The sequence below is a fragment of the Pholis gunnellus genome (assembly GCF_910591455.1).
Source record: "Pholis gunnellus genome assembly, chromosome: 8".
NCBI lineage: Eukaryota > Metazoa > Chordata > Actinopteri > Perciformes > Pholidae > Pholis > Pholis gunnellus.
Genome location: NC_136534.1, coordinates 11144003 through 11158800, shown reverse-complemented (window position 1 = coordinate 11158800; position 14798 = coordinate 11144003). Strand labels below are relative to the sequence as shown.

The 14798-nt window shown below is 40.6% G+C and overlaps 1 protein-coding gene across 1 annotated transcript in view; it reads right to left on the bottom strand.

Annotated features, from left to right (window-relative positions):
* Positions 1-14798, bottom strand: part of cdkal1 (CDK5 regulatory subunit associated protein 1-like 1) — a 205723-nt gene that overhangs the window by 169046 nt on the left and 21879 nt on the right. The window contains exon 4 of the mRNA XM_079164177.1: positions 1847-1931. Coding sequence (XP_079020303.1) covers positions 1847-1931 — 85 coding nt within the window. The remainder of the gene's footprint in view (positions 1-1846; positions 1932-14798) is intronic.

Genomic DNA, 14798 nt, shown 5'->3' with positions numbered 1-14798 from the left:
GTGCGCGCGTGCGTGCGTGCGTGCGTCCCTCCCAATGATTGGAGGATTAATTGAAAAGAAAAAAGAAAAACGCTGGCATCAACTAAGAAGACAAAGAAGTTCTGAAGTCTGTTATTATTTGGTGCATTTCAATTGGAAAATGTCTTTGCGTACAAAATTGTCATGACAGGAAGGGTGAAGGAAAACGTGAGCATGAGGAGACGGCTGAAGCAGCAAGACAGGAAGATCGGACTGATGGAAACTAATATTTCCTTCTAAGCTACTCAGTTATGATGATTCAGAAATCCAAAATGTAAAATGCAATTCATCTATAAGTTGTCTATTCAAACATGCCAAACAACAGTGCTGTTGAAACAGCCACAGCAACGTGTAGCCTCCCTTCTTTCACTGTTTTAATAGATTATTTTAATTACAAATTAAGTTCTGTGTCTATAAAATGTCACCAGACACCATCTCAATTTTCTGGAGCCCAACGTAACATATTTTAATTGTTTGTTTTGTTAAATACAAACCCCAAAGTAAATGTATTTACCATTAGTAAGACAAAGAAAACAACAAATTGTGATGTTTTAGATGAGACAGCAAATGTTTGGCCTTTATATGCTGGAAAAGAGAATTGTAAAGTTGTAGACATTTAGACAAGTAAGGAGATTTAAAGCTTGCCAAAGGTGCACTTAATCAGTATTTACATATAATTCGATTACGATTAACTATGTAAGCCGTTTATGTTGTGTTGGTCAGTGCAGATGTGTTTTAACATGCAGTTCCTCTAATGGTCCCTAGAGACACGCTCAAGTGGATTATCTGGATTTGACATGGCTCTAACCAATGATGATTACAATGTTAGAGGAAAACAAATGCCTGGAGTGTTTAAAACTGTATCTGATAATCGTGATAACAGTCAATATGATCACATCAAAGTCTTACTCCGATTTGATGGCATCTGATTTCTGCTCACCGCCCGTAAAGATCCAGAGTTCTGAACTGAAACCTAAAAATCCTGATTTCTACTAACAGCCACCCAGTGATTCAGCTCTCTCTCTCTCACTCCCACAAAAGCACACACATCCACCAGGTGTGGGTGTGCCCCTGATGGATGGAAAGTAATCAAAATGCAAAACAGTTTCTCGCTTAATTTCTCTGTGTTTATGCAAATATCTCTTCCACTCTGTCTCCCTCTATGTGTGTGCGTGTTCCACCGGTGCAGTGAGAGACCAGTGGAACAGTGAGTAGGTGGAAACTGACATGGAGTAACAAGCTGAATACATAAAACACACACACACGGGAAAAATGTGTGCTATATAGCAAAACTTGAATGAAACGGCAACAATAATCATAATTACTTTTTTGGGGGGCTACACTGGCTGTGCTGTGTAAACAAATAGAATTTTGAAATAACTGAAGATCTTCCAAGACTTAAATTACTCTATTTGTCTCATATTCTTTTGCCGATGGGTACGAAATACTAAAGTATTCTGGCAGGCTATTTGCTTTCGGAAGACAAGAACTTTAAATTCCAACGGAATCATTTCATCTCATACTAAACAAAAGAGCAAACCTTTGCACAGCTGTAGGGCGACAGGTGCAAAGGAGAATAACTATGGTCGACAATACAGAACAACAAGACTCATGCACACTGTCAATAAATCAAAAAGTACTTTCAGATCATGTTGGATTTATTTACTATAAAAACTAGTCCTGATGAATTTATACCACCATAATATATGCTGTAAAAGGGTTCAATCAGCTGGTGTATTTTAATGAAGTACCTTAGACCATGTTCTACTGTCTACATGAAACAGAAGATGGGAGACAAAGTGTTGGAACATGGTGTGTTGGTCGGTACCTGATTGAGTTTCTGAAGTGGTCCTCTGCCGGGTTTTTCACAGTGCAGCTGTTGAGCACCCACAGGTCTGCGTCTGATGGGTCGTCTGTAGAAAGAGAGAAAGAAGATCTTTAGTTCATATTTTCACACCACACGAGCATGACTTCAGAAAGAAAAACCAATCAACACTTAATATAATAAAGGATTCAGGAAAGAATAAGGAAACCTGAAACAGCACAACTACTTAATTGGTCTCTGGCTCAGTTCTTTTGTTCCTGCGTGTATCAGTAAGTCTAACCGGTCTCTCTTCAGAACCACACATAATAATCTCTTAAGGTTTCTAATGACTTCTGGTGACTAGTAGTTCTCTTGAATACAATTATAAGTCGCTTTGGATAAAAGCGTCTGCTAAATGAATGTAATGTAAAGTTAAAAGGTATTATATACACACACACACACACACACACACACACACACACACACACACACACACACACACACACACACACACACACACACACACACACACACACACACACACACACACACACACACACACACACACACACTTGCAGATTTGAAAAGAGTTCTGCATGGTTCCAGCTCACTGACTGCGATGTACAGATGTGTTTGTTTGTGTCACTCGTCCCTGGCTCAGCGGCAGCTAATTCACAATGCTGAAGCTAGAGCCAGATGTTTTATCTCTACTGGCCTCCTATTGCTGTGTAACATCAACCAGAGTTGAATTTAAGGTGGTATTGTTTGTTTGTTTGTAGGGCTTTGGATGGTTTGGCACTGTCTTATGCCTCTGCCTTGACTCAAATATACCAAATAATGTAATAGTTTGGGTTCCATTTGTTTTAAACTTACAACATTATAGCAATACCAGCTAGTTTTCAATGCCTTGTCTTAACAAGGTTGTTTTGGTAAGGAGACCTTAAAGTTGCCAAGAGAGTCCCATCCAGCCACAGGACTGACTCTGACCCAGTACAGGTGTACCTGTACCTGCTGGATGATACAACGGGTGTGTATTGGCATGGCACCCTTGGACGTGGAGATTTAAAGTAGGAAAGAAAGAAGAAATGCATCTACTCTTTTGATCATGTCAGTGATGTTGCTAAACAGCTAAATGAATCAGTTATAATGTAAAAAAAAAAAAAGGTTAATTCTTGACCCTAGAACCCGTATATATTCAACTCAAAAGGTGACATAAGCTTTTTGTGAGATTTCATCTACATCTCAGTGTCGTGTTTTTGCGATGGCTGATCCCAGACCATCTATACCAGTAGATTTCGAAAACCACTCCAGTAATTGTTGCTTGACCAAAAATATTCCTGAGTGTCTCATAACGGTCAGATTAATGGAAGAAAACAAGTATATAATATACAACCACCTTTTGTCGAAATACTCAAAAACAGGACAAGTTACTTGAAATAAGAACGTCAATTAAACACACACACACAAGTGCAATGCTCCTTGTGATGTTAAGCTCGGCTGCTGCACAAGCCGCTGGTGGCAGGCTTTGCATGGCACTGCTAGGAGAGCTGTCACACACAGACACATGATCGGGGGGGAATGGCACGGCAGTGGTGGGGAGCTGGAAGCCTGCTCCTTTACGCTGACTGAACCAGATATTTCACTTGGAATCCACTTCCCCGCTGCAGTCAAGCATATACACACCCCACTCACACTGTATTCACCACATTAGTTAACTTTATACACACACACACACACACCTGTATCACACACAGCAGGTCGCAGGGTGTGGAGGAAGGGGGATTATTAACCACACTAGCCCTTACCCGAGGTAAACTCTCTCAAGCCACACACACACACACACACACACACACACACACACACGGTTTATGACCAAGACCTGCACCGTCCATTAAATGAATTACAATAAGACACAAATAAAGTTAAAGGTCTTCACTATCATTCTTATTCTCTCTCAACAATCAGTTTATTGTGCAGATGTTTTAGGAGTTAGAACAATAAACATGAAAGATCTATTGTTTAATAAAAAACCTTTATAAACACTAGTTATGAGACAGAAAAGAACAAATAAAAAGGTCATTTCACAACTTGAGGTATTACGGTTATTGTATTACATATTATGTTTAAATATTTTAGGACCTTTCACCAGCTGTGTAGATTTAGAAACACAGCAGTGCTTTGAGGGGTGTTTTACGGATTGTATCCGACAGTAAGCAAGACTTATTGACGTCTCGTAAAAACAGTAGTACAGCCGCATGTCTTGAAAAAGCACGAGAATAATGTGAGTCACACTGGTAGAACAAGAATCATGTGTTGGCTTAGGGTTGGTTAGTTTGTTTGGGCCTCATTGTTTTGTGGGGAATCATGCTCGGGGGGGATGGACCAGACAAAACGTAGAAAGGCCAAAGAATATACGATTATAAAAGTAATCCTAATCCCAAACTATGAAATATGTGTGCGTATGGGTTAGAGAGAGAAAGAGGGAGAATAAATGCAGCTGGCAAAGGGTGCCCATTATGCCAACCTCTATTTGTCTAAGCAACCAACACACACACACACACACACACACACACACACACACACACACACACACACACACAAACGCAGGACTAGTGGGAGTGGTCTCAGCTGTCTCCTCTCTGTCCCGAGGGAGGCTTTCCAGACCAACAATAACAAGCTCGCCATCAATTTAACAGACACACACACACACACACACATACACACAAACTCACACACAAAAGACAAATACAAACTGCTAAACACCCCTTTCTACAAAGTCAGGAAAAATTACCAGTACACAGATAAAACTACAGAAAAAAAGAACTAAAGCGGACAGTAAAACAAACAATATGCGGGTAAATGTGCCTTTATTTAACTAGGTAACTCTAATGAGAACTTACTTTTAGAAATTATTTTTGCTCTGGATGTATGTATATATATTTAGAAATCCTTATTTTTCATCACTGAATGGTATTTGTAGCTTTAAACCTCGATGACCCTTTCAACAGCAGCCACTGGTTTTGATCCAGCATAGGATCCGCAAACCACACAAGTACAAAAGGTTGAAATGATCAAACTTCAGCAGCAGATATCGAGAAGGTCTGACAGGTCACATCAGTGACGACCCCCCCACCGTTACAACAACTGCAGCCAATGAACTGGGGGTCAGAGCCATCACCATGAATTGAGATTAATCCAGGCAGCAGCTGCTCCTCATTCAGAAAGGGGCTTTTAGAGGTGTAATCTGGAGGCAAAAAATGTAAACTTTAACCTTGTTTTGGTTTTTTGATCACTTCTAACTCCTCTTTATTTATTTTTTTACAACAAGACAGGAATAATTCAGACAGCCCTCGACTAAGTGATGGTGTCTTCACAGTATTTCAGGGTCATGGGTACTGCGGTGCTGCAGTCAGGACCCGGGGGCTACAGCTGTCTCGTGGTGCAAGACCTTCTGTGGATGATTGTGTTTGTTTAAAATTGCCACAATTGTTGGGGTTAACCCAAAGAGAGAAGTCTGACCCCACACGCAAGGGAGCGGAGTGTGTCGGTTTTAGCAAGCGTAAGACAAAAAACTAAACTCTGACTGGAAATAGTGGCTTCAGAGGAAATATTAAAAGTGTGAGGGTAAATTGATGTGTGCAGTGACATTTCCCCACATTGTATTGTTGCAGGGACACCAAGTGGCTGAAGAGATGGAGAAAAAGGAGAGATAAAGACACTGTTGAAAACTAAATCAATACCTTGTAAATGTACACATTAACATGTACACAGGAACGCATACAAATTTAAATGGGACAGAAATTAAAATAACCCTTAAAATATGAATCATTGCGACAGGGAAAATCAAGCACAATGTCCAGTCTGCTGCCTCTCCCTTTTCATGATTCCTGATTTAAATGGTATTGACAGTAACAAGACTTATATGACAATGTCATGAAATAACAAATCAACCTTAACTGAATGGCAAAGCAGTGCTGTGGTAAGCCAACTTTAGCTTGGGCCAAGCTAATGATTCATTTAAGATAAACAGCGGGGAGAAAAAACATCATCAAAACAAATACTACTCAAGTGTGATGATTGTGACTGTGAATTTTCTTGAACAAAGAAATCTGCAATAAACTCTACATGAGGCTGATGATAAAACCAAGACATTGCAGATCAAAATAAAACCTGTGACATCACTGGATATTTGAGTTATTCGGTCGGGGGAAAATAACTTTTGCAGTGCTGCCTAAATTACATCGTCTAATGATGCATTACAGGAACGTCACGCTGAGGTGAAGTGAAAGCCGAGTGGGAACGTAAACACTGACAGTGATTGGTCCGCAATGACACATCCCCACAGTTGCCACCACGAATTACAGCATGGAGACACTCTTGTTCCTCCACCAAAATCAGTTAGAGGAATAACGCCACAGTCTATGGACTGCACTGACAATGGCTGTCACAATCTCAGTGCCAGTTGCTTCTGTTGAGAGAACTTCATCTCATTTCAGATGTATCGAGCCATAACTGCTGTCATCCATTGCATTGTCCCGCCCGTCATTAGCAGCAACTCTCTCTTGGCACAGCAGTCGTAATGAGCTCGACAACAGATGACTCTGAATCTATAAAATGCTAAATTGTGCATTACTAAAAGCCAAATATTTATACGTTTTACATGTTGGGAAAAAAATGTGCAATTCAGTCAAGAATAACCTGGAGCAAAACGGCTGTGGACAGTGCAACTGTAAGCTGAACATCTGTTGTCAAAATGTGAACAGCAAAGAGCAAATGTACTTTTAGGGAATATGTTATAATATGTTAGGTTATTAATACATGGATCCCAACATGTGTGGTTTTCTGTTCATCTCTGCGTCAGTGTGGGAATAAAGCCCGGGGGTAAACTCCAATGACTCACCATTGAAGTGCACATAAGTTAATACCACACCAAGAAATGCTGTTACTGGGAGATGTCTTGAAAGTGACATTTGCATACAATTTGCATCGGTATGGAGGGGCAGCCAATGACAGCGGAGGATTTTGGTTATCTTTGCAAATCATGGCCATCAGGCAGTTATGTGAGAAGTTGTTGGTACAGAATGTGCACAAGAACTGTTGACTAGTCTTTTATCTGATGAAGATATAAGGCCCAGGGGGTAAGACAAGCATCCTGGTATGTGTGGGGGTGTGTGGATCCATGTGTGAGAGGGGGTAAATGTCCAAGTGTGTGTGTGGTTTGCAAAATGAGTCTACATTAGCCCTGTATCAACAGTCTGGAACTCATAGCTTTGAAAGGAGTGTGAAGAGAAGGCTGAGAACATTTCTGCATCAGTTATTATTATTATAATAATAATGTACCACTACAGATGTTGTGCTTATTTATATACTTTGCAATATGCATGCACAGCCGTAACATGAAGTACCCACAGAAGTAAAATTAATTAAATGTGAGAATAGAACAAAATTCAGGAGTGCAAAAAGCTAAATAATATAAAAGTTATTTGTACCTAGGTTAAATGAACTTACTTCCAGGCCAATCAGAAAACTGTATAGATTGTGTTTTTACTGGCTGCCCTAATTTAAGATCAATAACCATTTATCATGACTTGGAAAGTCTATCAAAAAATGATTTACCAAAGCTCATTTTTATAACATTAGTTCATCAGATATAGCTGGAATTTGTATTAGTACCTTTATACCAACAAATATCTCACTCTCTGACACACACACACACACATAATAATGACCCTATTTCACTCAGTCTGCAACCCACAGATGAAAAGCCTGTTTTATATTTGATCCAATATAAAGACATATATTACATTTGACCACAACAGCTGACCCCCAAATAAATTGTTTTTTCGTTGCGTGTCCAAGAGATTTTCCAATAAGTAATATAAGGAATTCCACCACTCTCAAACAGTTGAACCCACTGTACGCAAAAGGAAAATGACGTGTGTGTGTGTGTGTGTGTGTGTGTGTGTGTGTGTGTGTGTGTGTGTGTGTGTGTGTGTGTGTGTGTGTGTGTGTGTGTGTGTGTGTGTTGAGCTGCACCTTTGTACATTCATTGATAAAATCCAAACCAACTGACCGAAATGATCTCATCCATGAGGTACGTTCCTGTGTGTGCATGTGATTGTGTGTGTGTGTGTGTGATTGTGTGGTTCATCCTACATACACCCCACAACCAAATCATATGAGAGAGAGAGAGTGGGATATTGGAGAGGCAACACCTGGGGTCAGTGTGTGTGTGTGTGTGTTTGTGTAACAATATACACAAGGTCATACATAACAAATTTCAATCCCACGACTCCCTATGGAGATGAGGAGAAAGGGTTATGGGAGCAGGTGCATGCATCAAATAAGTACAGCTGGAAAGATGGACAAAAGAATGAAAGAGTGAGAGCGCGGATCAGATGGGTGCTTATGTGTGTAAAAAGAAAGACAACAAAAAGGATTAAAAGGAACAGGCAGGACAGAGAGTCGATGAAGAGGGCCGTCCTGAGAGAGGAATAACAAGAGAAGAGTGAGTGTGAAGTGGAGGCAGCTGATAGGCAGTAGCCAAATGGGATTCAAGGATGCCCAACAATGTGAGCAAAAAGGAGTACAAGGAGAAACGGAGACAGAGCGACTAAACGAGATGTGAAATGAGGAAGCAGGCGAAAGACATAGTGGTGATGAAAGTGGAAAAAAAAAAGATTGAATAGAGGGGGATAAGGAGTAGGGAGAGGGGGAAAGCAGCTGGAAAGAGAATTAGGTATCCTGCTCTCATCTAAAATAAAACAGTTTCATAAATATTAAAAAATATATAGATTTTAGAGAACATGTTTTAGTGCACTTGCCAGGTTTGTGTGTTCACCTTTGAAATTCTATAAATATGTGTTTCAAAATGAAAGATGATTTATTCCGTTTTATTGGCAAATGATGTCGGTTGTCAATAGTTGTCCAGTCAGAGTTGTTTGTGTTGTCGTCTTGCAACCTTTTTCTTTTCATTTTGTGTTTTCAGTTCGTGAAAGTCAATTGTAATATTTTGGTTGCCTAAAAATGATTTGGTCAACGTTCATTTGTCCACAAACCAATGGGTGAGGTCACGGAGACTACGTCCACTTCTTATATGCAGCTCATGAATTTAAGTCAACGCACGTTAGCTGTTAGCGTCATTATTTAGCCATGAAGGATTGTGCTGCTGCTGCGCACTGGCTGATACAAAGCTAATACATTACTAGCTACTAGCTCTCCTCCTGTCGGTGTCAACACTAATTTGTTGCTCATATTTTGTAGTATGTCGGGGAAATGTTCTGTCGTCCCGGGACGACGGTTTGAGCCTTGATTCCAGGTAACTATGGTACCTGCAGTACTGTAGACAAGATGAGCACAGTGATGTTTTCAGAATTTTGGCATCGACCAAAGTGTCGGTTCTCGGTTCATCCCTACCCACAGCTGTGTGCAGCACCCCACAGAGAACTGAGCGGAGGCTCAGCTGCAGGGTCAGAAAGAAGACAAACACAAACAAAAATAACAGACACAATGGGAATACAGTCATTTCCCTGAACTCCCATGTATCCATCCACTATATGCAGATGTGCCAACTGTCAACAGTAAATTCAACTATTTACTGTAAATAGTAAAAATAAAAATGCATACTTAAGTGAGGAGTTTATGAATGAGTCTGTTTTCCTAAAAGCAGCTGATTAAAACTGATATTTTCTCATTAGCTGCATTTTACCTTTACACAACATAAAAAAAGATACAACACAATGGCAGCTGCATGTAAAAATGCATGTTTGCACGCTGTTTCTGCAGCACAACACCATCATGTATATTATCACACATGGAACATAGAGCGGCCTTTCAACAGGATTATACAGCACACTAAGCACAAACTAAAGCATATCAAGTGAAGTTGGAGTACAGCCCTGCAAGCAGGAGTCTGTGTGTTTCATTAGAAAAAGCTTAGACTCCACTAGCTAGCTGGGGCCTCTCTGTAGAAAATTAGGCCCCGGAGTTGCCAGAGGTGGATACACGATGTCAAACAAGGACACAATTCCATTTTCTCTAAAAATGAGAGAAATAAGTGTCCAAAGATATCATGGGAGTAAAGATGGTTTTCAGAATTGTTTCAAATGACAGTATTTTACTGGAGAAACCAGCGTGTAGAAATGTAGGCACAGACACGGAGGGAGGTAAGAAGAGACGGGTGTATTTCTTTTACGTTGTTAAACTCAGCATGAAACATACCTGCTATTTTATCACAACATCCTAAAACAACCAGCCTTACTCCCTCTTTTCCCCCCCCATCGTAACTTCTCTTTGATATTTTCTCTTTTCATTTTACCCATATTACCCAAACACTATATTCCCCCTACTCTCCTGTCTCATTTAACCACCATATGTGACACCCACTCACTTTCACTACTCTCCTCCAGCGTGTGTCGTTTGCAAATCTCGAGTTGTCACTACTTCCTTGTTTTTACCCATATCAAAACTTTCTTATTCTCGTTTCCTCCTTTCTGTCCTTCGTCAATTTCTACTGCACCATCCAACACCAATATTAACCTCAGCGCTGTCTGCTTTTCATTTCCCCCACTCCATCTTACAATTACTGTGTCCTCAGCTCATCGACTTCTTATGGACAGAATATCTCTCTGTAGGATTGAAGTAAGTTGGGTTTTCCTTAAAAACCTTTTACATTCAATCAACTTGTTCCCTTATTCATCAAGCATCCAACTTGCCTGTTTAATTTACTAGAACATTAAAATGTGTCTACTTGTGATGCATTAAAGGCATCAAAATGAAAAAGCGTGGATAATTGATGATTGTTTTACTGTCCAACCTATCCACAATATTTGCTATGAAATAAAAGATGAGTAATCATATGGACAATTACAGGATGTCATACGTCCCTTGTGACTTCTGCACTGCGAGGTTATGTGTACAAGAAACTGTTCTATAAATAGTGGGTTGACTTACAAAAGGCTTACAGTGACACATTCCTCTCAGTAATTGGCACTGTGATCTAAATAATTAAAGACTTGTGTTGATGTGATTGCAATCTAAAATGAAACAGCGCTCTTGCTTTCTAGCACTGTGGAGCTCCCGTGGTGATTACTCTGCAAACAGATTTGTTTCTCCCCGTCAGGAGAGTACGCAGCATTTGGAGCTCTCGCTGATCCAGCATCCTGCTCGGGTATTTCAGGCAGTTCAGGGAAGTTCACTGCAGTCAGATCTTGTCTATTTATGTGGAAAAAGAGCTCTGGAGACTCTCTGCTTTCCAAGCATCATAAACCTTTCATACAGACCGCTTTAATTCCCTCTCTCGATGATATGTATATCATATATAACACTGCTTTCACCGAGGCTGCAGCATCATACTTTCCATTTCAGACAGACCTACTTAACAAGTTGCCAAACTCTCTCTGACATTCCCTCGCCCGCTACATACACCGTGTAAGTTATATCCGTCCCCAGTGGAGACGAGCGGCTAGAGTTAAGCTATACAGGCATACTTCACGGTACAGAGGAACAAGGCAAAAAAGACTGAATAGAAATAGTTGTTTGTTCTTGCTGTCTTTGCAGTACAACTAGTTCTCAATCAAATTGGGATTATATTTCCTATACTGTTTGGCCCCACTCTGTAGGAGTCCATTCCGTCATTTCCCCAGTCTACTTAAAATAAAATAAAGTATCTGAGTGATTGAGACGTGAATATTTTACAGACCAAAGAAACAGATCTATGCCGTCTCTGATTTCCCTCTGGCCTCCAGCCCTAGTAGATGATGTATGAAGGCAAAGGCAGAGATGTCTGGGAGTGTATATGTATGTGTGTGTGTGTGTGTGTGTGTGTGTGTGTGTGTGTGTGTGTGTGTGTGTGTGTGTGTGTGTGTGTGTGTGTGTGTGTAGTGTGTGTGACTGAGAAAGAGTGAGAGAGAGAGAGAAGAGGCAGACAGCAAGCCCTAGGGGTCAATATGATGCTCCTGGTGCTTCACACACAGACCACACCATGACCCACTTTCCACACACACACACACACACACACACACACACACACCCTTGTTATTTCTGTCTTCTACCCTCCATCCATTCCACCCTCTATCTCAAACACATCATCTTCCTCTTCCACTGCCCCCCCCCTCATCTCTCATCTTACGAGCACACAAAAACCCACAGGACATGCTGACCTTGGGATACAGTGCAGTGGTGGTCTATCGGGGTGCGTATGCTGGGGCAACGGGGTGGCTCGGGGGTGAATGGACACACTTGACTGAGCTAACAAGGCCTGTCTGGCCCTATTGGCCGACGGGACAGCTGGATGTCAGGCTGACTGGCTTGGAGGGCAGGTGGACTGTGCGGGGCGGTGACCCACTCACGGTCGTATTAATGCTGCCGTCCAGACAATTTACAACACGGAAATGTCCGAGCTCCTACAAGACAAAGTACAATGGACTCTTGCAATCTTGACGTCACACAACTGTGAAAGCACATATTGTAAATAGTAAAACATTCACTAAAAGTCAACTTAAAGTATATTAGCCTGTATTTGATTACAATAATACATACTGTCATATAGTAAAACCTGTTCTGCATGTAAATTGGTGTCAACATATGTTGCCATGTTGTTAGGATGCTGGTTATGGTAAAACAAAAACAATGGCGGTCATATTTACACGTGTGCCGCCACTGCATGATAGTTATACGTCGGTACACAAACAGAAACTTCTCTCTCTCACACACACACAAAAATACTTAAAGCTCACAATTTCTCACAACTGCAAGTCCAAAATAAGAGGTGCTGGAATCCTTAAAAACATTTGGAACAACTAACGTAATTGGACACTTGCTCTAATTCATTCACACGGATGCTGCTCAGAGTGATCGCAGTGAGCGGCCCGACTGCAGAAAGCACAGAGTCTCTCCCTAGTTCTGCTTCTAACGGAGATAACCGCTCTCATTAACGGAGGTTGCATCGACTCCCATTATGGAGCGTTCAAGCTCTACTGAGTAAAAAGTATTGGGCGAATGTAAATCATTCCACTTTTGGCAAGAAACTTGAATTACTGTTTGAAGATGTTTTCACAGCAATATAAAATTGACAGAGAGAGAGAGTTATGACCTGTTTAACTTTTTAACTCTAGCTCTAAGTAGTTAATTGTGTGTTTTAGGCAAATAACCACTAAAGATTAGAATAACAAAGAGTGATGGTTTACACTGATTTTGGGACATTTACAATTATTTGTGGTAACTTTATAAATAAATATCAATTCTTGGGAGTCACAATTACAGTTTTTGGTGTAGTTGAAGACTAGAATAAAAAATGATTTAAAGAAAAGAAAGAAATAGTTTGACTGCATTATTCCACCACTATTTCTCTCTTAATGTGTCACATGATACAGTACATTATCACATATTGAACCCAAAAGTATAGGGCTCAACTCCTGCAAAATACGCATCTATTTGACCGACCGATGGATCTCAGTTAATGCATCAATACAGGAATAACATATTACACCCTAAAAAGTCTATTATGATGAGTCACATAGGGCACTGATAAAGTGGCACCAATATAACGGCTACCCTCTCACACACACAGTCATATTCCCCACGCTCGGGAGTGAGAGTGGGTGTGTGAGGAGTGACAAGTTGGGCATGTTTGATTGGAACAACAAGACAGATTCCCAGCTGACAACATTTCTGTCTAAAAGGTTCCCCCTCCTCAGGGAGTGAGAGTGTGTGTGTGTGTGTGTGTGTGTGTGTGTGTGTGTGTGTGTGTGTGTGTGTGTGTGTGTGTGTGTGTGTGTGTGTGTGTGTGTGTGTGTGTGTGTGTGTGTGTGTCAGAATGTCCGTGTGTTTGTGTCAGTGCGTGTGTGTGTCTTTCTTGTATGTCTGTGTGCATCTGTACGTTTGCCTCACTGACGTGTCAAATTGTGAATGGGCCTTAGAGGACTTACGAGTTTCACCTCCAATCACATTTTACAAGTGAGCACTCCAAAGTCACACACACACACAAACACTAAGACATACACAAACACTAAGACATGCACACACAGTCACACACGCAGAGGGGCCTTGGGGTTTTGGCGGTTGGTTTATCCGTCTAGCAGGGTGAGCAACCAGTCAGCTGTGGATGATAATGCAATCAACTGTCATTAGATGGCTGGCTACACACACACACATAGTACAAATACACACCATTACACTCACACTTGTCAGTTACAAGTGAGAAAAAAAACTGCACACATTGCTACAGTAAGTTATGGTATTAACATAATTAGAGCTGAAACAATTAGTTGATTAATCAATTGACAGATCTGCAATGATAAAGTATTTGTTCTTGTCATAAACTATTGTGTATTGAATATCGTATATTGTAAGGTTTAGCACTGCAGGTCGAACAAAACAAGATATTTGAAGATTCGGCTCTGAGAAGTTCAGATTGATGTTTTTTCACTATTTGACATTTCATAGATTTAACGATTCTTTGAAAAAAGTAATATGCAGATTCGTTTATAATGATTACAAAATAATCAAAAAGTTGCAGCCCTTGACCAAATTCATCTAGTTACACAAACAGAGACATGCGTATGAACACATATGTATAAAAGCTAAAACATTTCCCAAACATAGAAAAACACGAGCATCCTCATCGGCAGTTAATCTTCTGATGCAACTACAGAGCAATACCAGTACAGAAGTGAGAGACCCAGTTTTACTACAGCGTCTGAGTAACAGCTCTCTGTGCTGTTGGTGCTCCTCCTGCTGTTTCTTTTATTTTATATTCTATTATTAATCCTGGTGGCATACAGGTAAGAGTTGAGAGGCTCATCAGACCCGATGTCATGCACATGGGTTGACAGAGCACAGGATGTTTCCTTTCAAAGATGATCCTGTTTCTGTGTTCACTGCATTCCTACGAACTCATTTACGATGTTAACCTTGTCTTAGATTTAAAAAAAAGAGGAGCGCATTATGAAGTACAGCCTACGTCTCATTAGGAAAG